Here is a 24,329-nt window from a genome sequence, read left to right as displayed (position 1 = left end):
TGAAACACAGTAAGACATATCTGTTTGTCAGAACAAAACATAGTTGTGCCTGCCTGATTAGTTATACCTAAACTGTCAAGTGGCAATCGATGTTTTGAACTGGAGACAGAGAGTGACAGAGCGAGAGAGTGTGAGAAATGAGTACTATTTCTGGTTTAATTTGAAGTGTATACTTAACGATAAAGTGCAGTAAAAGTGGTGAAATGAAAACCTCAGCTCCAGCGCCTTCATTTATTAAAAAAAAAAAACATTTTTTAAACAGGTTTACTTTTATATGTTCTACAAAAACATGATTGATTGTAAATTATATGAGTAATATACATCAATATGTAATTTTTCAGGCTATGATGCGTGGCATTTTATTTATTTATTTGAACTAACACTAATTATTTTTCGAATACCGTTACTTCACATATTAACAATACAGATTGCGTGATAATTTTTATTTTTTGTATCCTTTTGGAGCATATAAAAAGATAAACACATTTGTAACTTTATATATTTTGTTTTTATTTATGGAACTTAATTTTTACAATGGGGTTTATAATGTAATTTGGAAAAATATATGTGTGTTTACAAAAACATTCAAGTCTTGTTGGAGAGGGGCTTCAGGGCTCAAAATGTGTTGAAGACAGCCCTCAGGAATAGACTGTCAAGTGACAGACTAATCCTTGTCATAAGAGTGGAGGGACCTCACTAGAAGGAGTGATTATGAGAAGGCCCTGGCAAAGTTCACAAATGAAAAGGAAAGAAGGATCTTTTGTACAACAGCTGCAAAAAAAGTGACTTGTGTAATGTAGGGACACCTTAATTTCAAAAGATCTAATTCTTACTGACCTAAATACTAAATTAAAACATTGTTTTTACATTTTAATTTTTTATCGTTCTTCAGAAAGGTCAGTATAACAATAGGCCTACTGTGGTTGTGTTAAATTCTAAATCATAAAATTTATTGACACTAAAGAAAATATACCCCGAAAATGTTGGTAGGGGGCCAATTTGGCCCTCAATCAGTAAGTCCTGGAGCAAACACTGCATTTCAAAAACTGTGTTAACTAGACTCATGTGAGATTTATCAGGTTGGTCCATCTGGTAAAATGACAAGTTGTAAGTGAAGTCATTTCTGAATTTCTTTTTCTACCAAGTCAAGTCAAATTTGCTTCTGAAAGTGGTCCAAAATGGCTCAGAATGCATCTGAGAGAATGTACAACCCCAGAGCTTCGGGCGAACCTAGGCGACTTCAGACTCCCAGCCAAAAGATTGGTTTTGCCCAAGGAGTTTCAGTCAAAATGATCATTGGCCACTTTCACCCATGTGTAAAATCTTTCTAGATGGTTGCAGGAAAGCAGCCCTACAGTACAATAGTACACCCCTGTATTCTTCACGAAGTTGAATGGCCTCCTAATGCCCAGGAGATCATCTGAAGCTTCAAAAGAGAACATCCCAAAGTAAACGTGCTACCACATGAGCTATTGTCCAAATCAGGAAGCAGACGGAATTACCAGCTTAGAAATTCCAGTCATTCCAATTCAGAACACTGCCACATACAGATATTATAGCCACACAAAAAAAGAGATTGTGTTTCATCTATTAATTAGAAATGTTTAGGAAAATATGCACCTTGTGCTGTACAAATATATTGTCACAAGTTGAGTCTCTAAAAATATATGATGGTAAACTATGCTCACCTCTACATATCTCATATTTCTAATGTGTACAGTAGTTTGGCCTATTCCTGCTAATTAGATTGGAACAAAAATATAATGTAAATATATCCCAGGATAATTTGTTGAGATTAATTTAGCCACAAAAGAAATCTAGAAGCTTTGAACATCCCATATGAAATTAATTCTCTCTAAATGTAGTTCCCAATGCAGACCATGTTGTGGCTGTTTTTCAAAGATGGTCTTTCTGAGCAAGTAGACAAGCACATCTCCCTTTCTCTTTGACACGTCCATCCCCTGTAGTCACGTCAAAGAGCGGCTTATTCTTGTCAACATTTGATACTCTGAGGTTTGGTAAGTGGGCAAAGAATCCGTTCTTTCCCTGCCTGAGGCAGTTCTTAACAGAACCCTGTGAACTGGGAGTGCCTTCAGAAAAGAGACCATGTTTAACATGTTTAATGCCTGACATCACGAGTCTGCCTAGGTCTTTAACTCCTCGGATTTCCAGAAATGGCAATAATGTCGAGTAAAGCCTTTAACTATAGTAAGAACCGGACAGACCTTTTCATTAGAAAAAACTTTATAGTGCTGATGTTTCCACACCATGTATTACATATTATAATCTAATCTCATGAATTATTGCTGAAATCTAATCCTGATGCTTTAGTACCTGGACGGGTACTCAAAGACACAAATCTGCTTCAAACTGAATCCAAACAAACCTGCACTTCAGTAGGTTTTGTTTCCTCTGAAATAAATGACTGTATATATTAGGAGTACAATGACTAATAATTTGTAGAATAGTTGAGATAAAAAAGTTGAATAAGTCGCTACTTAAAAAAATATAGATAAGTCATTTATTTGATAATGTCTGGTGCTCTCTTTGGGAATGTTTCTGAACACATATATTTAAAATACATGCACTATATTTTTAAAACTGTTTGGAATGTTTTAAAACTGTTTAATAATCTTCTAAAACATAATGTATGTTAAAGGATTGCACCTGCAACTACACTTCTACTATTATATATATATATATATATATATATATATATATATATATATATATATATATATATATATATATATATATATATAACATTTGGCAAGAAGACTCTGGAATAATAACACATGGAGGAGTGGAGAATGCAGCTTTTGTTCTGTAGAGAAAGATGAAACTGCAACCTAACCAGCTCTGCTTTAAGGCTGTAGCGTTTCTTAACTCTTTACAGGCACAGGGATTGGTAGCACAGTTGTAACAATGCTACTAACACCAACACATACAGCTATCCTACTACCTGTAAAAGCATGTACAAAAAACGTAACAAATACATTGGGCTGTACTGGGTTGTGTGAGACTTTAAAAGATAATAGAACAAAGCTGGTTTGTCATGCCCCTGTATATTATGGTTTTGTGCAGATACTTTTGGGCAGCAGTGTGGAGTAGTGGTTAGGGCTCTGGACTCTAGACCGGAGGGTCGTGGGTTCAATCCCCGGTAGGGGGACACTGCTGCTGTACCCTTGAGCAAGGTACTTTACCTAGATTGCTCCAGTAAAAACCCAACTGTATAAATGGGGAATTGTATGTAAAAATAATGTGATATCTTGTAAGTTGCCCTGGATAAGGGTGTCTGCTAAGAAATAAATAAAATACTTAAGCTATTTTCTGAAAGTGTTGAAGGGTTGCCTTTGTGTGTTGAAAGAGTTAACTGGCTCTCCAAATGAAGGAAGTGAATAATAATATTTGCCCATTTAATCCATCACAGTGGTTCCCTAGGCTTTCAGTAACTTGTTTCTGAATAGCAGCAACTGCAATTATGAATTGATGTAATCTATGATCTTATGGCTCTATGTCTTGGCTAGTTTCTGCCTGATTGACATTGGTGAATTATAAGGCCATCTTCATAAAACCAAAAATCTATTGTTATGAATAAAGAAAAGTTATAGACTGTTGTTGGCTTCTTGAACAAGAGTCTAGCAGTTTCATAAATATTAAACTTTATTTTATTGATCAAAACAGACTTCCGGACTCATGCGTTAAGGGTTATGAATGGGGCCCATTGTTGGTAAATGAATCCTTGTCAGTTATTACAGAACACACTGCAAAGCTTATAACAACACATTGTTACCTTTCCTGTGTCCCACATTGCAACTCTTAAAATGTTCATAAATCTGGGCAATACATTTCTCAACATTTACTTAAGAGCGATCCTAGGAGAAAGAGAATCTCTCTTCTAAACACTGCAGTGCATCCAGATCGTGCTCCTCCTGCACAATGCTGGTTATTATATGGGTTTATTCAGCCAGGTTTAATATCTCACAAAATTATATGCCAAAAAGGAAATTCTATTAGCACTACTTCTGGAATTAATGTGTACAGTCTGTTCTTGATGCTGTCATATTTAACCAAAATGCTATAAATCCTATGGACTGTGTGTCACCAATTCCATTTAATTTTTACATATCACAGCCCACCAGAAGTAAGTAGCATCCTGTACACTTTGCAGTCATTTAATTATTTAAATTGCTTCCCAGCCACCTCATCTTTGTATTCCAGTGTTTTTTATATGTAGATCGAGTTTGCGATTCAGTGAATGCAATAAGTTGTGTCAGAAATGGATAGATTCATTTGCTACACGAGGTAACGGCTGCGGGTTCCAGCACGTATTTACATTTACTGGATCTGAAGATGACCCAAGCCCCAGTGCATTACTTGTCAGGAGGTTTTTGTTAAACAAAACTCTTAATCCTGCAAAATTGAGATGTCATTTATCTACAAAGCACTCAGAATGTGAAAAAAAATAAATTAAGAACATAAGAAGGTTTACAAATGAGAGGAGGCCATTCGGCCCAGCTTGCTCATTTGGTTGTTAGTATTTTATTAATCCCAGAATCTCATCAAGCAGCTTCTTGAAGGATCCCATGGTGTCAGCTTCAACAACAAATTAAAATAAAAGAAATCAAGAACTTTACCATCAGCAACCTTCAGTGTGCAAAATGACAACATTCCTTGCTGGTCTGGTAACGAAGATTCACCCAGGAATCTCATTAAGTTAGGGATGTCATATAAATACTATTTGATTTGCCTATGATGTGTGAATAAAAATATTAAAACAATCAAGATTGTTAAAAAAAAATAAAAAATGCTGTGATATGAATGTGTTTTTATAAATTTGAAGAATTTCTTGTAAGGGATAAAATAGTAATGAAGATTCAAATGAAAAATAATATTTTAGATTTCGTTTATTTAGTGTTACAGGTTTAAAGATATTTTTAATTTGTAATTTTTCTTAAGAAGTGCTAATAGTGGGCCGCATTGCCTAATGCAGCTGAACAGGTGGGCCTCAGGTTAAAGTCTGGGAAGCCCTGGTCTAGACATTAGGCAGTGCAGCCTGGTGTTAAGAAATGAGGACATTGTGCCTTTGAATCGCTGCTCAAGGCATAGACAGTGTTTCACCTCAAGGCGTGTCACTTTACTGCCTTGTGTCACAGTCCCACCCAGCCGTAAAGACACAAACACTCCCCACTGCTTCCTGAGTAAATAACTTTCTTCAATAAAACAGTGCTAATAAAGCAGGAAATGTGTTTATGATTTGTTATAAAGGTCTGGTCGTGTATATATATATATATATATATAGAGAGAGAGAGAGAGAGAGTAAAGTTTGAGAAAAAGGAAAACTGCTGTGTACCAAAATGATCAATAAGAAAAAAGAAAAGGATATTTCAGGTACTTAAAGGTAGAATAATTGATTACAAATCAATTATCAGGACGTTAGAAGACATCACAATTTGTGGGATGGTTCAATGCTATGGAACTAATGCTGTCAGGAAACAAAAGGAATGTGAACTTATTTTCAAACTAGGCACTTTGGAGCCATTTGGAATGAACATTCTATTCTGAGGTCATCATCATCAACAACATTCTGGAATTTTGTTTAAAAAACTACTTGTTTGTTTTTTATCAACTTCTTAAAGCACTGTTTTTTTGTATTCAGCCGATGAAGGACTTGTAGTCCGAAACGTCCTGATAATTGATTTGTAATCAATTATTCTACCTTTTTAAGTACCTGAAATATCATTTTCTATTTTTTCTTTATATATATATAAAATGTGGTGCAAAAAAAGAATCCCAATAAATATATATCATTTTGTAGGCCTCGGATTTTCCTGTGTGAAAAACGCTTACATTAAGGTAAAGGTGAATGTGATTTTTCAATGGTAATTTATTTGAATCTGTTAGTGAAGAATATGTATTGAACGGTCCTTGCAAATACTTCAATGCTGTGCTTCCTGTCAGCTTCCTGAAGTCGCATGAGAAAAATATGTTGACGTTGGAAATGGGTCAGTCGCAGGAAAAGCAGGGATCGGTACTCAAATGTAAGCAAATGCTTCTGGCTTGTGGGAGTTTTGAGTTCTTGTAAGGAAAAAAATTGCAAACCATTTTGAATGTATCATTTTTTTAAGTTATTTTTTTCCCTGGAGAAATCCATATTTAAAACAATGCGCTCAGAAAGAGCCATTATTGGGGTCCCTGAGTGGCTCACCTGGTGAAAGCACTGCCGTGCGGCGTGCAGGGTGAGTCATACAACCAGAGATCGCAAGTTCCAGTCCAGGTTGTGCGAGGCAGCCGGTCTTCGCTGGGGATTCCGGGGGGGTGCCGCATTGGCTTTGGCACTCCCGGGGTTGAGGAGGTGGGATCCAGCTTAGACTGTTTCTCCTCGGCACTCTACGGCGACCCCTACAGGCCAGGCGCCGAGTGAGCTTGGGGGCGGAGATTTGCTGGGCTGGTCTTTGTCCTCCAGAGGCCGGTAGCCTGCAGACATCCACTTTCAAATTCATGGGTGTAATCGTGGGATCGGAGGACGCCCACTGAGCCTCAGGTCCCTGAGCTATGTGGGGCATCGCCGCGGTGAAGGGGAAAAATAATAATTGGGCATTCCAACTTGGGAGAAAATTAAAAAATAAATGGAGATTCTAGGTTTAAAAAAAAAAAGAATGCCATTATCTAATAAACGCAACGTTTCCTGCAAGGACTCCTGGAAGCAACTATGTCTGGGGCATTCCTTCAATGGGAAGTGCATCATGGGAAAGAGAGCAAGAGACACTCACAGGTTTTATAAGTGCTCTGAAAAAAGTACAAATCCATGTTTAACATAGTGTGTACCTCTTTCATAGAGTAAAGTGTGAGATCTGCAAAGTGATGGCAATATAGCTATATTATTAGATACGATTTACTGAAGTAATTTTGTTAGCTCTGTGTTATTTGTTAGCACAAATTGTTTTAAAACCTACATTAATCAATTTCAATTACTGGCAAAATGTTACCAACAGTCCATTTCCTTTAGAATATAACATTAAAGTTGGCCACTGTACAAGTCATATTAATAATTAATTAGATGTCTTTAAATAAGCTTAACCTATTCCCTTTCCCGTTGCCCATGGCAATATAAAGACAACTCTGATTCATTTTCTGATTAGTATTGGGTCATTTCTTAGTCTGTTGGTAATTTGAGTTTGTATGAACCATTAGTCTCATGTTGTTGGAAATAGAATTTAAACCTATATAATGACTAATTATACTTTTATCTATTTGTTTTAATTACTATATTTTGTGTTGTGAAAACGGTTTACCTTAAATCGGGTCACAACATGTTTTAGATTTTTTTTTTTTTTTTTTTTTTTTTTTTTTTTTTACCTTTTTCCATAAATGAAAAGGGTTTCTATTGCAAAAACAGGTGTAAAATGCACAGTTTGTATATGTTTAATATGTAGAAAAAAAGTTTAAGTTTAATAAAAAAAACATTGCCCTTATCAAAGTTTCCTATAGTAAAAGTATAGTAAAGCATAGGTAAGCATTGCAAAGCATGGTAAACTGGTAAATGGATAACTGCAAAAATACTGTAGTAAAATTGTATAAGGGTGCATACACTCATTACCTCCTACGGTATATTGAAAATAATGACAGTGAAAAAAAAAAGCAAAGTTTCTAATTTAAACCTATTTAAACCTATTAAACATTAAAAAGTATTTAACTTAGAAACTATTCCAATGTTATTACAGATGAACTATAATCTTAATGATTTACATTAATAGTGAAATGCTTCTGTTACTTGAATCTGTGCACCTGCAGCATGTTAGCTTCATTTACAGTACGACGGTCTGTTAGAGACCAGTCAGAACAGTTCATGGGTCTATTAGAGACCAGTCAGAACAGTACAAGGGTCTATTAGAGACCAGTCAGAACAGTACAAGGGTCTATTAGAGACCAGTCAGTACAAGGGTCTATTAGAGACCAGTCAGAACAGTACGACAAGGGTCTATTAGAGACCAGTTAGAAGACTGATTGCATGTTTTATCCAAGGATAACAGGGAATCTGAATGCATCTGGATCATTTTAAAATCTAATCAACTGTTAAAGTCACAAGGTGTGCTCGCTGGCTGTGTGCTCGCATTCAGTAGGAAAGAGGCCTCAGGTGAAGAGTGTATCCTCGAGCCGTTGACGTGATGAAGACATGCTTGGAATGGCTACACTGGAGGGACTGTTGATGATTGTATATCTCCTGTAAATCCCACTTCCTGTATGCTTTCTTCTTTAGGTGGAGACATTAAGCCATGCCGTGAGATTACTGCTGATAAAATTCTTCAGCCCTCTTCATTGATTAGTGAGGGGAGGGGTTAATGGTGGAGCTCAACTGCACTTAATACTGATAGCAACTCCAGGCACCTTTCTTTCTTTCTTTCTTTCTTTCTTTCTTTCTTTCTTTCTTTCTTTCTTTCTGTCTCTTTCTCTGGCTTGGAATCATTTTTGGTTCCTAACCAGATCCCCATTGAAATGAATGGTGTAATGCCACTCTATACTGTCTATTCTGGAATCCAGCATGAAGCCTGCCTGAAATCAATGTAAATGTGACTGTGCAGTCTGGCACCAGGTCATGCTTATAATCAAGTGTATGGATACACACATGTCCCGCAGGTACGTTACAGTGTGATTATTAACAATCAAATTATTATGTGACACAAGATTCTAGGACAACTGCCATGAGGACCCAGTGATTGTCAAGCTAACAGTTTTAGTTGTTGCAGAGTATTTAAGTCCTATAAATATTTGAATCTTATGGATGTTTGTCTTAAAAATAATACCATTGAAAATTTAAAACTGCCAAATAAAGAATTCATCATTTTTACTTTGGTTCGCAGTCAGTACATTGCAGTGATTAGTATTATTTCAGTGTTTCTTCAAAATATATTCAGTGCATATTGCAAAAAACAAAAAACTGCACACAATTGGTGAGGAACTAATATTAGCAGTGGGAATCTACATGTGCAGTGAAATCTTGGGCGCCAGTGCTGCAGAAAAGTTAAAAGTAATTCCACTGCTTTCTACAACGTGGAGCTCTGGCCTGCAAGAAAATGTCTGAACTTCATGAAGTTTTAAATGCAGCAGTTAAAGCTGTGAACTATATTGAGACCGGTGCTTTAAATGCATGTTGCTTTTAGGCTTTGTGCTGTGAATCAGGAGCCGATCATGAACAGCTATTAATACACACTGAAATATACTGGCTTTCCCCTGGAAAGATGCTAGTGTCTATTTGAACTTCGAGATGAGGTGCGTTCCTTCCTCACTGAAAAAAGCAACCCCTTGCTGATTTTATTGATGATAATAATTGGCTTTTTTAGCTAGGATGCATTGCAGATTCATTCACTTAAAGTAATTACATTTAGCAATGCAGGAAAAAGGTGGTAAAGTTTTGAGCAGCACTGCAACATTGAAGCATTCAAAGTAAAGCAGCAACTGTGGCATAAATGAATGACAGAATGCTGTTATGAAATGTTCCCACTTCTATCTGAATTTATTCTAAAGAATGAGGAGTTTGATGTCTCCATTACCAAACGGTAATTGACCAGCATTTAAAAGCCCTTTACGATAAGTTTCAGGACTACTTTCCTAGTAACCCACTTTTAGCAAATCTCTCTTTGCCATACCAACTGAGTCACAGCTGTCATATGACCGCTCAATAAAAAGTACATTTTAACTAGTTACCTCTGAAGAAGTTGTGGCACTTTGCTCTAGACAAATACCCAGAACTCGCTGGTAAGGCAATTTCAGTTTTACTGCCATTCACCACCACCTATCTGTCTGAAGCAGCATTTTCAGTTGTGATTCTATTAAGAACAAAATACAGAAACAGGCTGCATGTAGGTAACGTGTAGTAAGTGTCAGTAGTGGCTAGCCTAATCATTGACAGGTTGTCGGTATGTTTGCAATGCTTGATGTTGAATTGAAAATTAAAACTGGTATTCAGTGTGTTGCAACACAATTTTAAATTGATGTGTTTAATACCATTTTGTACTAATAATTAATTTGATAAAAGCAAACATTGTAGCAAGCTGTAAAACTATCAAAGCCTGAATGCTTATATAGTGTAGTGCAGTTACAAATAAATGAAACTTTGCTTTTTGATTGGTAAAGTATTTCAGTTAAAATAGCAAATAGTGAATAATTTGGGGTCGTGGGTTCATTATTCCTGTGTTCATTTGGGTCGCCAATCGTTTGGGAAACACTGTTCTAAGGTTAGCCGTGTATCCAGATTACGCTCGCTCCTGCAACGGTGCTGGTTTTCTGGTCCCACACGACGCCACTCATTTCAATCAGAGCACCAGCATTGCTGCAGGAGGGAGCGTGAACTGGATACACTGCGATGTTTAGAAGAAAAAATCTACTCAATACGAAAAAAAGTAATATTTACTTTGATAAAAAAATCTAAACTATCACTGTGATGTGGACCACACGGGACACAGCACAGGTGCAGGAATGTGTTTCTTATTACACTGCAGGGGGGCAGGAACACTAAGGTAAATAGTCTACTGTGCAGACAAAGGCTTTCAAAGTACTTGGGCACAAATGAATATGTAATTCTGATTGAAGGCTGATACATTATGACCTGAAGGGTTGAATGTGGGATCCGCTGACAGAAGCTTTATCTTGACAGCCTTACTTTTGTTTTCAGGTTTGTGAACTTCCTGTCTCCCTTTTCTAACCCAAACAGGGCCATCTTTGTGAAAAACTACCCCAAGTTATAGGGACTTGGTGGAAAGAACAAACCAAGAGAAAATTAGATTTATTGCTGAAATTGCTCTGAAAACAGAAAACTGGGTTGTAAAGGAAGTAATTCTGAATAGCAAAGGTTGTTCTGATCGGCTGCACAAGCATGTATAACTGGGTTATGTCATTTTTACTTGAGTTACATTGTGTTCATCTTTTCTTCCAAAACATTTTTATTTTCTTAGTCAGAACAACAATTTCTTCTTAGTGTAGTAGTAGTAGTAATTCTTCTTCAAATGTGATTGCAAGTTATATCGTTCTGTGAGTTAATGATGTTGAGATTTTTTTATGTCTTATATTTAGTTGTAAGATGAGCGGCATGGAGGTGTGTTTAAATAGATAAATCTAGCCAGTATTACAACTGCTTTCAAGTCTAAACTAATGCACGCTGCTATCTGTCACAGGTTTGCTTACACAGCAGAATGGTATTTCAAATCTGTACATTATTTAAAGTAAAACTTGAAATAAAGAGGGGTTGCTATTCCTGAAAACCTTTTTTGAATATTCAGCCCATCTATGGTCATCCGGTTCCTAGTAGCTTATTGATTGTCAAGTCAGATCTTACGGGATCCAAATGATTCTGCATCAACAACATGATTAGGTATCCAATTCCATACCCCCACCAGTGTCTCCTTCACTGTGTCCTCTTTTTCCGACTGTCCTCTGGTCCTATTAAAAGGATGAACGTGTCTTAAAAAACAACACAGGTCAGCTGGAAAAAAATCTTTGTTTCTTTTTGTTTTTCAGTGATATATTCGATGCCATGTTTCCAGTTACACACATTGCAGGAGAAACGGTTATCCAGCAAGGTACGTTCTTTTTTTAATTACCGCCCTGTCCTGTAAAAAAAATCTTTTGGGGAAACAAAACCAACTGGCTTGGGAGCTCACTCAGCCCTGCATTTGGAATGTGATGGAATTCCTTTAAGAACAATGTTAACTTCGTCCACTTCAAGTGCTTACATTTTTTTTTTTCTTAATAAAGATTCACTTTTTATATTGTTTTTTGTTTCAGTCACCACATCCTGGTAACTTTGTAGACCTCAAAAGTGTAAGCCCCCTGTGGCCTCAATAGAGCTGTCAAACATGTTCTCTCAAAGTGCAGGTGGTACAACAGAGTGTAACCATTAACCTGTCCCCCTGCAACACGCTGCCCCCAGTTCATATAGAATTACTTACTTACGTATTTCTTATAACCACTAGGTAGTGTTGCAGAGGGACAGGTTAATGGCTACACTCTGGTGTACCAGCTGAACTTGTGCAGAGATTTAAGAGCTCTAGGTCACAGGGAGACTTCTTGGTTGAGTTTTCTGAGTTTTACCAACAGTATGACACATTTCAGGCAACCTTTCAAGCAGGTCCTGTAGGGACTATCAAAACCAAGTGATTGTAGCTAACAAAATTCCACAAATCTTACCCATTTTGCACTTTCATTAACTACATTAGTCTGAAATGTGCAGTTTGAAGAAACACATGTTATAGCACACTCATTTTAAAACAGGATATCTGGTACTGCTTTAGGTTAAAAGAAGCTTTTAGTTTCTGTGCCCTGTTGGGTTATCTGTTTGCACTTGCACTTGCACTTCCTGGGTCATGTCAGCAGTGTATTCTGGGTCGTCTTACTGGGGACAATTTCACCCTCCTGGTGACCCAGTAAGTGAAAGACTAAAAGCCTGGCATATAAACAGAGATTTCTTTAACCAAGTGTAGTACCAAATATCATAGTCTAAAATAACAATACATGTTTGCTGTAACATGTTTTCTATCAAAACTGCACATTTGAGACCAATATTAGTAAGTGTGCATGGCAGAAATGTTATGGAACTGTTTTGTTAGCTGCGCTTTAAAAATGTTGCCATCAACCAATTGCTTCAGCAGTTGCCAGAAAAGTTGTGCATCGTGCGTTTTGGGTCCCCTGTGTTTCAGCTGCATGTATTCCTAAGGAGAGCAGGTCCGTCCCACACAGAAATGATCCTGAGCCAGCTTGTTGGGTTTGGAGGTCTGCTGAGACAGCCTACTAAACTGTGGCCCTGATAGTGTCTGTCTGGCATAGAAACAGACTGCGGTTAGGTTTTCAAATGACCACAAGCAGAAGATTAAAATCTTATGATCATCTTTAATTCACAGGATTCTGGCTCTGTCTATAGTAACAATCTTATGATCTCTAATTCATATAAAAGAGGTTGGCACAGGTACCCGAAAACCCGGTACCTGTCTTGTATAAAATTAACCAACGCTACCCGGGTCTCTTTTTACTACCTGGGTTTTGATTTATTATTTTTAGAATTTAAAGAAAATGTAGAAAATATGACAATACAGTTGTAAGCACGGGTCTCTGGCCGGCGTAATAAAGACAACATTATAACAAGCTGATGCATTAAGCCTTTTCTTAACTGACAGGATATCAGTGTTTTACAGAAAACAATAACACAGCGAGCGGCAGGTACACCTCAATAATAATAACTGCGGCGACTATTCTTCTCAGGAACTAAATCAGAAACAAAACAACATCACATACCTGTTGGGTTTATGTCAGTGATAACTCTCTGATCCATTAATAATAGCCGTGTGGCTTCCAATACGGAATGCTTTATCTACAGTCATTACGCAGATACAGTTTCTTACCAAAAACAGAAAAAAGTAGCCTTTATTTAAAAATATAAGCAAATAAATAAAATAAAATAATGTGGAGCTGTGGCAAAGTGGTTTGCAGTGTGCAGGTGTAGAGGTGATGTGATTACAAAACAGAAGACAGATAACAAAGTTCACGATCCAAACAGACGTTTATTTTTGTAATCCTGGTCTGCTGACCACAAGGAATAATCCCAGGCAGTACACAGCAATGTGTATTGAACTGTTTCAAAACAACGGGTTACAGTCCCGAAATAATATACACAGTATAAACACACACAGACACACACACGATCACAGTTGTGAAGTGTTGTCCGGGTTGGTGCTGGCCAGCGACAGCTCCCGGTACGTGTTAGCCATCTAATAAACAAACAAGTATAATTAGACACGACAAAACAAACAAACACTGAGCACTAACGGTACAATTATTGTTCTTCTTTAGTGGTTTGCTTGCAACCATAACCAAGGAACAGATCTCTTTAGCCCTGTCCCCTTTTGTACCGTCAGTCACGCCCCCTTGGTTAGAGAGTGCAACCGTTTCTCCTCCAATCCACGGTTGGCACATCGCTTCCTTTCTGGGGCGATGACTTGGTGTACCGTAGCTCCGCCCCTTTCTAGATGGCCGACTTCCACCTTTTCCTGGAATGAATTGTCAGACCATCCAGTCCGGGGCACTCTGTTCCCTTTACACAGCGCCCCCACAGGTCAGGAGGGAGATTTATAACCAAGATTCTTTCTTTCTCTGTTACAGGAGCATATTAAGTAAGTGTGCTTCCTCCTTTTGAATGAAATATTTCCTTGGCAGAGTTTGAAAATTCCATTTTCTCCTGCTTGGTAAAAAAATTCCACTCAATGCTTTGCTTGGATGCCATTGTTATGTATTGACAAGACAGAATTTAGTGATGATCAGGAACAGCACTTCATTGTTACCCAGACAGACGCACGTGTCTCTTTTGCGACTGCTGTCAAAACCTAGCCGGCTCAATTTACAGTAGCTATCCATAATGTAATAGCGGTGCTGTACTACTGCATTAGTTTTAAAACTGAACATAACAGCCATGTTAACAACAGCAACAACAACAGCAGAATATGGCCAATAGATGTCACAAAGAATCCTGCAGCTTGATGCACATTTAACATTAACTGTATTTAAATGGAGATTATTATTATTATTATTATTATTATTATTATTATTTTTATTATTTTTTTTTTTTTTTCGATGTTTCCAGTACTTAAAAAGGTTACACAAGTGTACAGATCTGAAGGGACTAAATAGAATGTATGTGTACTTGTCACAAAGACGGCCGGAGTGGGTGGCGTCAGACCAGAAGCAGGGAGTAAACAGACAGAGACTTGGGGTTTTGGTGGAGCTGAGCGAATGGTTTCGCTCAGCATTTAATAAAACAGCACAGAAAATAAAAGGTTTGAACAGACAAAAACACGGGACACGGCACTTGCGCCAAAATAAACAGACATACAAAACGACTAAACACTAACACACAGGTGAAACGGAGACGAACAAACACGGTGAGTACAAGCAAAACACTTATTATATTTACGATTACGATTTTAACTCTCCTTCTCTCTCACCCGTTCTCCACTCTCTGAACACCTAACCACGAGTGACTAAAAATGTGCCTATTTATACTGTTGTGCTGGGATTCAATTACTAATTAATTATTCACTTGAATCCCAGCACGTGAATTAATTCTGTGCAACCCCGTGTTCACATATTATATTTTAAATGCACGTGCGTGATGTGCAATCCCGTGCCTAAATATAAATCTACACTTTTTAAATACACGTGAAACACAGACCCGTTTATATCCCGTGTACCAATGACTATACACCAACATTTACACACGCAACATACAACACATAACACACAAATGCACACAGGGGCGGGGCGCATTGCCACATATACCCCCCCTTGTGCGCAGCACACATGGCCTCAACGGCCACCTCCCTCCTTAAAAATCCAGCAGTCCAGGACAAAGTCTCGGGCTGGGAAGGGAGGCTTCAGTGGGCCCATGGCTGGCCATGCTGTCAGCACCCCTGCCGGTAGTGGCACGGCTGACAGCATGCTGGTCCCGTCCTGCAGCGAAAAAGCTGCGGGGGCAGGTGGTCCCCCGACCTCCCCCTTCTTCGTAGCCGGCAGCTCCCTCCTGTGGTGCTCCGGCCACAAGAACTCCTGCAGCGAAACTGCTGCTGGGGAAAGTGGTCTCCAGACCTCGTCCCCCTTCTTCGTGGCCGGCAGCTCCCCTTTCTGGGGCTCCGGCCACCGTACTCCCTGCGGAGGTACGGGCAGCAGAGGCAGCTCCTGCTCCTCTGCTCCAGGCGGTGGTGGAGGCAGAGGCAGCTCCAGCTCCTCTGCTCCTGGCGGTGGTGGAGGCAGAGGCAGCTCCAGCTCCTCTGCTCCTGGCGGTGGTGGAGGCAGAGGCAGCTCCTGCTCCTCTGCTCCTGGCGGTGGTGGTGGCGGAGGCAGAGGCAGCTCCTGCTCCTCTGCTCCTGGAGGTGGTGGTGGCGGAGGCAGAGGCAGCTCCTCTGCTCCTGGAGGTGGTGGAGGTAGAGGCAGCTCCAGCTCCTCTGCTCCTGGCGGTGCTGGCTCCCTCTGCTGTGGCGGCTGGGCATGTGCACGCCGTGCTGCCTTCAGCAGCATAGCGAGAGGCTGCTGGGGGACACCAGCATCCTGCCCTTCTCCCCCCCAAAAATTTTCAGGGGGTTGAGCCTGTAACTCCTCCCCTTCTGGCTCTTGGGGCTGAACCAGCAGGCATTTTCCCTCTGCTGGTGGCTTGGGTCCCAGGGCTGTGGAAGCCCCGACTTGCCTCCCTTTGGGCTGTGGACGCCCCGACTCCTCCCTTTTGGGCTGTGGACGCCCCGACTCCTCCCTGTTGGGCTGTGGACGCCCCGACTCCTCCCTGTTGGGCTGTGGACGCCCCGACTCCTCCCTGTTGGGCTGTGGACGCCCCGACTCCTCCCTGTTGGGCTGTGGACGTTCGGGCTCCCCCCACTCAGGCGTAGGACGTTCGGGCTCCTCCCACTCAGGCGTAGGACGTTCGGGCTCCTCCCACTCAGGCGTAGGACGTTCGGGCTCCTCCCACTCAGGCGTAGGACATTCGGGCTCCTCCCACTCAGGCGTAGGACATTCGGGCTCCTTCCGCTTGGGCTCCTCCCATTTGGGCTGTGGATGCTCAGGCTCCTCCCATTTGGGCTGTGGAGGCAAAACCAGCAGGCATTCACCCTCTGCTGGTGGAGATGGGGACAGCAGGTACTCACCCTCTGCTGGTGGAGATGGGGACAGCAGGTACTCCTCTGCTGGTGGTCCTGCTACCTGGGCTGCTGTTCCATTTATGGTTGCCTCCAGGTAGTTGAGGACAAACTCCACACCCTCCTCCAAGGTGTTTGGGGTGTGTTCCTGCTGATATGCCTCCCATCTCTCACTGTCCATCATCCACAGGACCCGGACGACTATGGGCAGAGACTGGGCCTCCAGCCCAGCATTCTCCAGGAACCAGCCCCGCAGTTTGATGGCGTCTTCTGCCATTGATTTTTTTTTTTTTTTTTTTTTTAATCCAGACCCCTCCTGGTCTGACGCTTGGAGGCGCGGCTATCCCACGATGACACCACGTGTCACAAAGACGGCCGGAGTGGGTGGCGTCAGACCAGAAGCAGGGAGTAAACAGACAGAGACTTGGGGTTTTGGTGGAGCTGAGCGAATGGTTTCGCTCAGCATTTAATAAAACAGCACAGAAAATAAAAGGTTTGAACAGACAAAAACACGGGACACGGCACTTGCGCCAAAATAAACAGACATACAAAACGACTAAACACTAACACACAGGTGAAACGGAGACGAACAAACACGGTGAGTACAAGCAAAACACTTATTATATTTACGATTACGATTTTAACTCTCCTTCTCTCTCACCCGTTCTCCACTCTCTGAACACCTAACCACGAGTGACTAAAAATGTGCCTATTTATACTGTTGTGCTGGGATTCAATTACTAATTAATTATTCACTTGAATCCCAGCACGTGAATTAATTCTGTGCAACCCCGTGTTCACATATTATATTTTAAATGCACGTGCGTGATGTGCAATCCCGTGCCTAAATATAAATCTACACTTTTTAAATACACGTGAAACACAGACCCGTTTATATCCCGTGTACCAATGACTATACACCAACATTTACACACACAACATACAACACATAACACACAAATGCACACAGGGGCGGGGCGCATTGCCACAGTACTATATAGTATTTAAACATTTATCATGCACTTAAAACATTAATAAGTGATTTTTAAATTTTTTTTATATATAATCATTACCCATATTTTTCACGGCGGGTATTTATATATTCCACAAAGTAGGCTTCCACACAGTACCTTCCTCTTCATACGCTTGCGCACCCTAGCAAGCAGGCTCTCCACACAGCAGCCCCAAACAGACTGGCTGCTTTTCTTAAATACCCTGCACCTGGCTCTAATTTACAATGCTAGCCAGGTGCAGGGGATCATTACTAATTAAACAATTAATCAAATCAAATCAAACAATTAAACAAACTAAGGCTATTCCCCTCTGGGAGATGTAGTACCGTTCCCCCAGGACTACACTATCTCACAATACACACATACAGTACAACGTCGCATATCCGACCCCCTGTGGACTGGAGTATAGGTGGCTATGTGAAAAAGTCGGATTTGCAACCATCTATAGAAAATGACATTTACACATCCATAAATAGGTTAGTGAATATATTTAGACACGTCGTATTTTACTAAAGATATATGATTTTCAGGCAGTTTTTTTTTTTTTTTTTAAGATTTTTTTTCTGAGTACTCAAAATATTAATCAGCCACTGCCATTTAGATAATTAATACAGACCCCATGGTTGTGTGATTACTTTTAAATAGGTACAGGAGGCACAGAGATAATAAATGTTTTGTGTAAAATGTATACCAGTCATGTGGGTACTAACATATACAGTCGTTCACTTTATCATTAGTAAATACCATTACAGAATTGCTGTGTTATCCATACACTCCTCCTTGCCATTCTACTCTACAGTCTTTGCTTTTATATCCCACATATCAAGCTGTGAGGAAGAACAAATATTTATCATCAATGTTCATCCACAGAGATCTGTCAGTATAATTGAATTTAGATTGCCTTGTGTGCAAAGGGTTGCTTAGATACTATCTTCTTAATTAGCATTTAACAACAGGCATCTCTTTGATACACTTCAGAAACAAAACAATGACTGTTGCCTAAGTAAAAATAAATTGTTTTGTTGTGGTTGTACTTAAAACAAGCTGAGGCCCTACAGGCTGTGGCCACTTTAACAGGAAGAGGGGAGTCCTGTGTAAATCCCTGCACATTGTTCTGGTTGATGCAGATTATTCATTTAATAGGAAAAGTGGAGTCCTGTGTAAATCCCTGCACATTGTTCTGGTTGATGCAGATTATTCATTTAATAGGAAGAGAGGAGTCCTGTGTAAATCCCTGCACATTGTTCTGGTTGATGCAGATTATTCATTTAATAGGAAGAGGGGAGTCCTGTGTAAATCCCTGCACATTGTTCTGGTTGATGCAGATTATTTATTTAATAGGAAGAGGGGAGTCCTGTGTAAATCCCTGCACATTGTTCTGGTTGATGCAGATTATTCATTGTCTGCAGTCATTGGATTACTGTGCCCTTGGATTGATGCTCGTCTCAATCCTCTGCAGCCATCATCTTCCCCAAATATTTTCCTCCTGGCCGCAGGTATCATAAGAACAAGCAAAATGTTGGGAACAAGGCTTTTCAGCCTCTGGGCACTATCTACAAAAATCTATTTTCAGAGATACAAGAGTTTGGGGGTCATCTTTGATCCTGATCTATCATTTGAGACTCATATTAGGGAAGTTACTAAAGTATCTTTTTACCATTTGAGAAATGTAGCCAAACTTAAACCAATTATTTCCGTATCTGGTGCCGAGAGACTAATGCATGCCTTTGTTTCATCTAGAATTGATTATTGTAATTCATTATTGTTTTTTACATGTGGTATCCCGCTTGCAGCTTGTTCGGAAAACTGCCGCTAGAATTCTGACTAAAACCAGGAAAAGTGAACATATGACCCCTGTTTGGCCTCTTTACACTGACTCCCTGTGCAGTATAGAATTGATTTTAATATTTTACTGTTAACTTACAAGACCCTGAATGGATTAGCACCTAGTTATTTGCAGGAGTTACTGACCCTGTATCTTCCAAACCGCACTCTGAGATCACAGGATGCGGGGCTGCTGGTTATTCCTAGGGTCAACAAAAGCAACACGGGAGGTAGGGCTTTTTCTTGTAGAGCTCCTAAATCATGGAATGCTCTGCCTTTGTTTGTCAGGGAAGCTGGGACCATTACAGTTTTCAAGTCAAAATAGGCACTTTTATAAAATGGCTTTCTTTTCTTAGTGGGTTTTAATGTAACTTTAAAATTGCTGCTTTTGTATTATTATGTGTATACTGTTATTTAAATGGTCTGATTGTGGCAGTTGTGTGACATGTTATACAAATGTACTGTGGTTTGTTCTTTTTTCTGCTATGTGCTGTACAGTGCTTTGCCATACTTTTATATAAAAAGCACTATATAAATGCAATAAATAAAATAAATAAATTATGTGATATACATCATGTTACATCTGATGGTCATGAGGAATTTTTGTATGATGCATAATGAGATTAAATTATCATTTAATGATGGACTTTTTTTGAAATGCAAAACCAGTGTTCAGATCCTGGTATCTTGCTGTCAACTCATCTTAGATCAGCAAGCTTATTTACAAAACCACCACTGGCCTTCATTGTTCCCTCCACAAACTATTCTCAGAACTTCTTTCTTACTCTTCTCCACACATACATCTTTTCGGTCAAAAGCCTTCTTTTTCCTTTTAGTTTGCTAGTAAATCACGGGCTGCTTTCACACAGTGTGTGTGTGAGATACTGGTATGCTTACTCACTTTATCAACAAGACTTGTGTGCCGCTGCAATCTAGCAGCAAATGTTTCCATCTGTGACAGGGCGAGGAGCCCTGCATGTGAAAAGGGGGCGGGGCACCGCCCTGCCATAAATGTATTCTTTATTTTTAGAACAGGGTACTCCTCCGCCCCTGTGCAATTTATTATTTTGTATTTGTTTTGTTTTATTATTAGTAGTAGCAGTATTATTATTATTATTATTATTATTATTATTGTTATTATTGTTATGATGTATTTATTTATAAATGTGACGGCGGAGCCGTATTTTTGTTATTGTTTCGCAGCGTGGATGGGAAGCCCCATCCGCAATAAAAAACCTCGAGCAGAAGGTGACCATCTCCCTTAGTTAGTTAATTGTTTAATTGTTGCTAATCGGCAGATGGTCACCTGTATGTAAGCCTGCAGCACCCTGCACTCGGGGTGGGTGTTCAGAGGAGAGAACGTGAGAGTGAGGAGAAAAAGGAGAAAAGAAAAATAAAAAAAATCTACATAGGATCTGTGAAAGCGATCTGCCCAACCTGACCTGTGTGTTTGTTTGTGTTCGTGATTTTGTTTTTGTATACCTGTTTTATTTGGCTCTGTGAGCAGTATTTTCTTTTTGCTAAAATATTTGATTTATTTTTGTTATTTATAAATAAACGGCGCACGCCACGTCTTTTGCACCGCAGTATTTTTTCCTTTGTTCCCTTCCTGCTTCCACCATCCTTTAGCCAATTGCTACCTCTTCAAAAAAAAAAAGCATGAAGGTTTTACATGGTTCTCAGGAAGAAAGAAGATGTGTTAAGCCTCTCAAAAGCTTGAATGGTGGTTCTTCAGTTTATTTTGGATTAAAAATGGAACACAATGTATTTAGATGAAAAGCGGTAAAGCCCTCACAGAACCTGAGTGAAACATGACAAATCGGGAGGGTAAGGTTGAAAGCCAAAAGTGGCCTAAGTGCTTCACAAATCTCTTAATGCTGCCAAGTGTTTACAGAAAGGTTTTCTGAATGAGGAAAACCCTATTTAAAAACGACTTAATTGCCTTGTATTATAAGTCTTTTAATATGCCCTGTTTTTCTTTCCAGGGGATGAAGGAGACAACTTCTATGTAATTGACCAAGGCGAAGTAGATGTAAGTACAATAAAAAACAAAGAAACCGTGCTCTGTAGACGCATGTTTAAACCAATGTTTCCATGTCTTGAAAGGCATTGAAGAAGACTGCAATACATGACTGTCCATTCCTCAACCTAATGTCAAAATATAGGTTATTTACTCTTCCTCACAGGGCCTCGTGCTCAATCTGTCACAGAACCCCTGAAGTTGTTTTGTCACTGGGGTTTTATACTTTATTAATGTCAGTCATCCTTAACTGTTGGAGTATTTCATCCATAACTATTAAACACTCAATAGAATTTAGAAATACTAACAGAAACTTAATAAATTCAATGACAAATGTTTTGACAGTGTTAAGTCTTTCTGAGTTTCTTCAATATTTTGAAAAAGACTTCTAGTCAAAACGTATGTCATTGAATGAAGTTGCTGCTGGAAAGCAAGTTCAGCTGCTGCTGTCTTGAAGTGTCTGCACACTATATTAGTTTTAAACACGTGGCAGCCCTTCCTACATTGGGACGGTTATGAATGGATTTTTAAATGTGAGCCACATTACTGGTCAGAAACCAAGAGGACTTGAAGCTTCCTTCAACCGATCCGACACTAATGCAGATTTTTCAGTGGGTGCAGCTGGGTAACGACAGAGACTAACCAGTTTGAATGGATCATCTGGAGAGGGATGGCTCTGCAGTCATTGTCTTTAACTTCGATAGCGAGAGAGATACTGAACAAGAGCATCAACTCATTACTTACATGTATAAAAACACGCTTCATAAAGTTTTTGTCTAAATCAGGCCGCGTTATGTTTAATAACACAATAAAGAACGCAAATCTTGGGCATATCTGCAAAGGTTGGAAACACTAAAAGAAATGTAATTAGAAATGTTTTGACTACAAGCCTTTTTCAATGTCTTCTAAAGACGCTTGTTGTTCATTAAATTTATATTTCTAAATGCAGCACTGTAGAGTGTTTAATAGTTCTGGATGATTGAGGATTTATTTGCAGTAGATCTGATTTTTTTTTTTTTAAGCTGTATTGCAGATTGGAGCGAGGTAGGGATGGGAAAAGTCAGATTTAAATATTTGTAATTTAGCCCTTAAGAGGTGTAAATATTACATTGCTGCTGGTTTTATGATTGCAAAATGCATTTTCTTTTTTGGCAGTAGAATAAAAATGATAGAATATAATATAAAAAACAGGAAACCACCTTTCCTGTGTTTATATAGGACATAAGAGAGATATGATAACAGAATGGTGGATCAAACTAATTCCCCTCCCCATTTCAAAACATGCAAAGAATGGAACCACATCTCCTGAACGGGCGGGTGAAGCGTGACATAGATGGTAGCAATGATAGTCAGGTTACAATAGAAGAATAGTGACTGCCTATTATGATGAAACAAGTATACTCTTTGAAAGGGTGACGAAATACAAATTGAGAGTGTTTATACAAGCAAATATTTTTCAAAGCTTCTGTACTTCATCCATTTTCAGACATTTGGCCGACACAAGCATGTGAAAATACTGATTTACACCAAGAAAATCTTTTCATTCAGTAGATTTATCTGTGTAAATAAAAGATTTGTTTTATTGTAATATGGTCTTAACTTTGTGTAGAGGTTAACTTCACCAGCTTTACAGGGTTTGCATTCACAGAGAGCAGAAGCAGGTGAGCTGCTTTCTTGACTGACCCCCAGTATCACCCCTGATATTTACCTGCAGCACTGAGAAATGTATAAAACACTGAAACTTTGTGGAATAAAAAACAAAAATAAGAGTCTTGAAGGTGACTGATAATTGGTCATTTACACTGAAAGACATTTCACCTTTCCCCTTCATTAATGAAACTTACATACCTCATAGTTTAACTATTGGACTGATTCTGAAGGCTGTCTGACTCGCATGTTCGTTTATTATAGTGGAAGGTCAATGTATCCCTGGTCAAATTTAGCAGGAGATTTTGAAGTTGTTTATTTTACTTCCCCAATGAAAATATATTTAGCCTAGAACAAAAAAATATTTGGGGGGGGGGGGGGGGGGGGGATTTAAGTTAACCTTAACCAGTGCTTTAAGCACAGCACAGAAACCAGGACCAGAGGATCAGAGTTGGAAATTACATTGAAATATATTTAGAACAGAGGGAAGGAGATACTTCTTCACACAGAGAGTGGTGAGGGGATGGAATGGGTTGCCTAGTCATGTTGTTGATGCTGAATCACTGGGTTCCTGTAAGACCAACTTGACAAAGTTCTGAGATCAATCAGCTACTAGGAACGACAAGCATAGATGGGCCCAGTGACCTCCTGTCATGCGTAAATTCTCTCATGTTCTTATTAGAAAACATCAAAATTATGAATGTTTTGTGGTTTAACATAACATACACATGCAGTACAACAAATCATAGAACCAGTTTAAAAACCAACAAGTCAGTTCACTTCACTGGAAAAATGGGACCTATTCTTTTTGAATGGCAGATTGAGTACTGAATAAAGGAAATGCTGGTTTCACAGACAGGGGTGGGGAAGTCGCAGTAGGATATTAAGAGGAGCATGGACATAACAGAGGATTAAATACATACCTCTGCGGACTGTGGTGTACTGAACTGAAAGGGGAATGCATATTAAAATTGCTGTTTGACATACTCCAGGTGGACTTGTGTGAGGAGGATACTAGTATTTGGGAGAGCCTTGATTTAAGGAGTTTATCAAAACAGAAGCTTTAAAGTTTCCTGGTTTTTAATTAATTGAATACACTGCTTAACAGAGTCAAACTAAAGAAACAGTCATTATTTCAGAGAGATTGTTTTCCTACAAACT

At 39.3% G+C, this 24,329-nt stretch overlaps 1 protein-coding gene across 3 annotated transcripts in view; it reads left to right on the top strand.

The window, feature by feature from the left end:
- LOC117431083 (cAMP-dependent protein kinase type I-beta regulatory subunit) overlaps positions 1–24,329 on the top strand; it is a 184,184-nt gene that overhangs the window by 120,015 nt on the left and 39,840 nt on the right. For all 3 annotated transcript variants that reach the window (XM_034051703.3, XM_034051704.3, XM_034051705.3), the window contains 2 exons: positions 11,515–11,576; positions 21,487–21,533. In XM_034051703.3, the coding sequence (XP_033907594.1) occupies positions 11,515–11,576; positions 21,487–21,533 (109 nt within the window). The remainder of the gene's footprint in view (positions 1–11,514; positions 11,577–21,486; positions 21,534–24,329) is intronic.

Source organism: Acipenser ruthenus, chromosome 22 (genome assembly GCF_902713425.1).
Source record: "Acipenser ruthenus chromosome 22, fAciRut3.2 maternal haplotype, whole genome shotgun sequence".
NCBI classification, from domain to species: Eukaryota; Metazoa; Chordata; class Actinopteri; order Acipenseriformes; family Acipenseridae; genus Acipenser; species Acipenser ruthenus.
The sequence above is the reverse complement of the archived record's forward strand: the minus strand, read 5'-3'. Positions and strand labels throughout refer to the sequence as shown.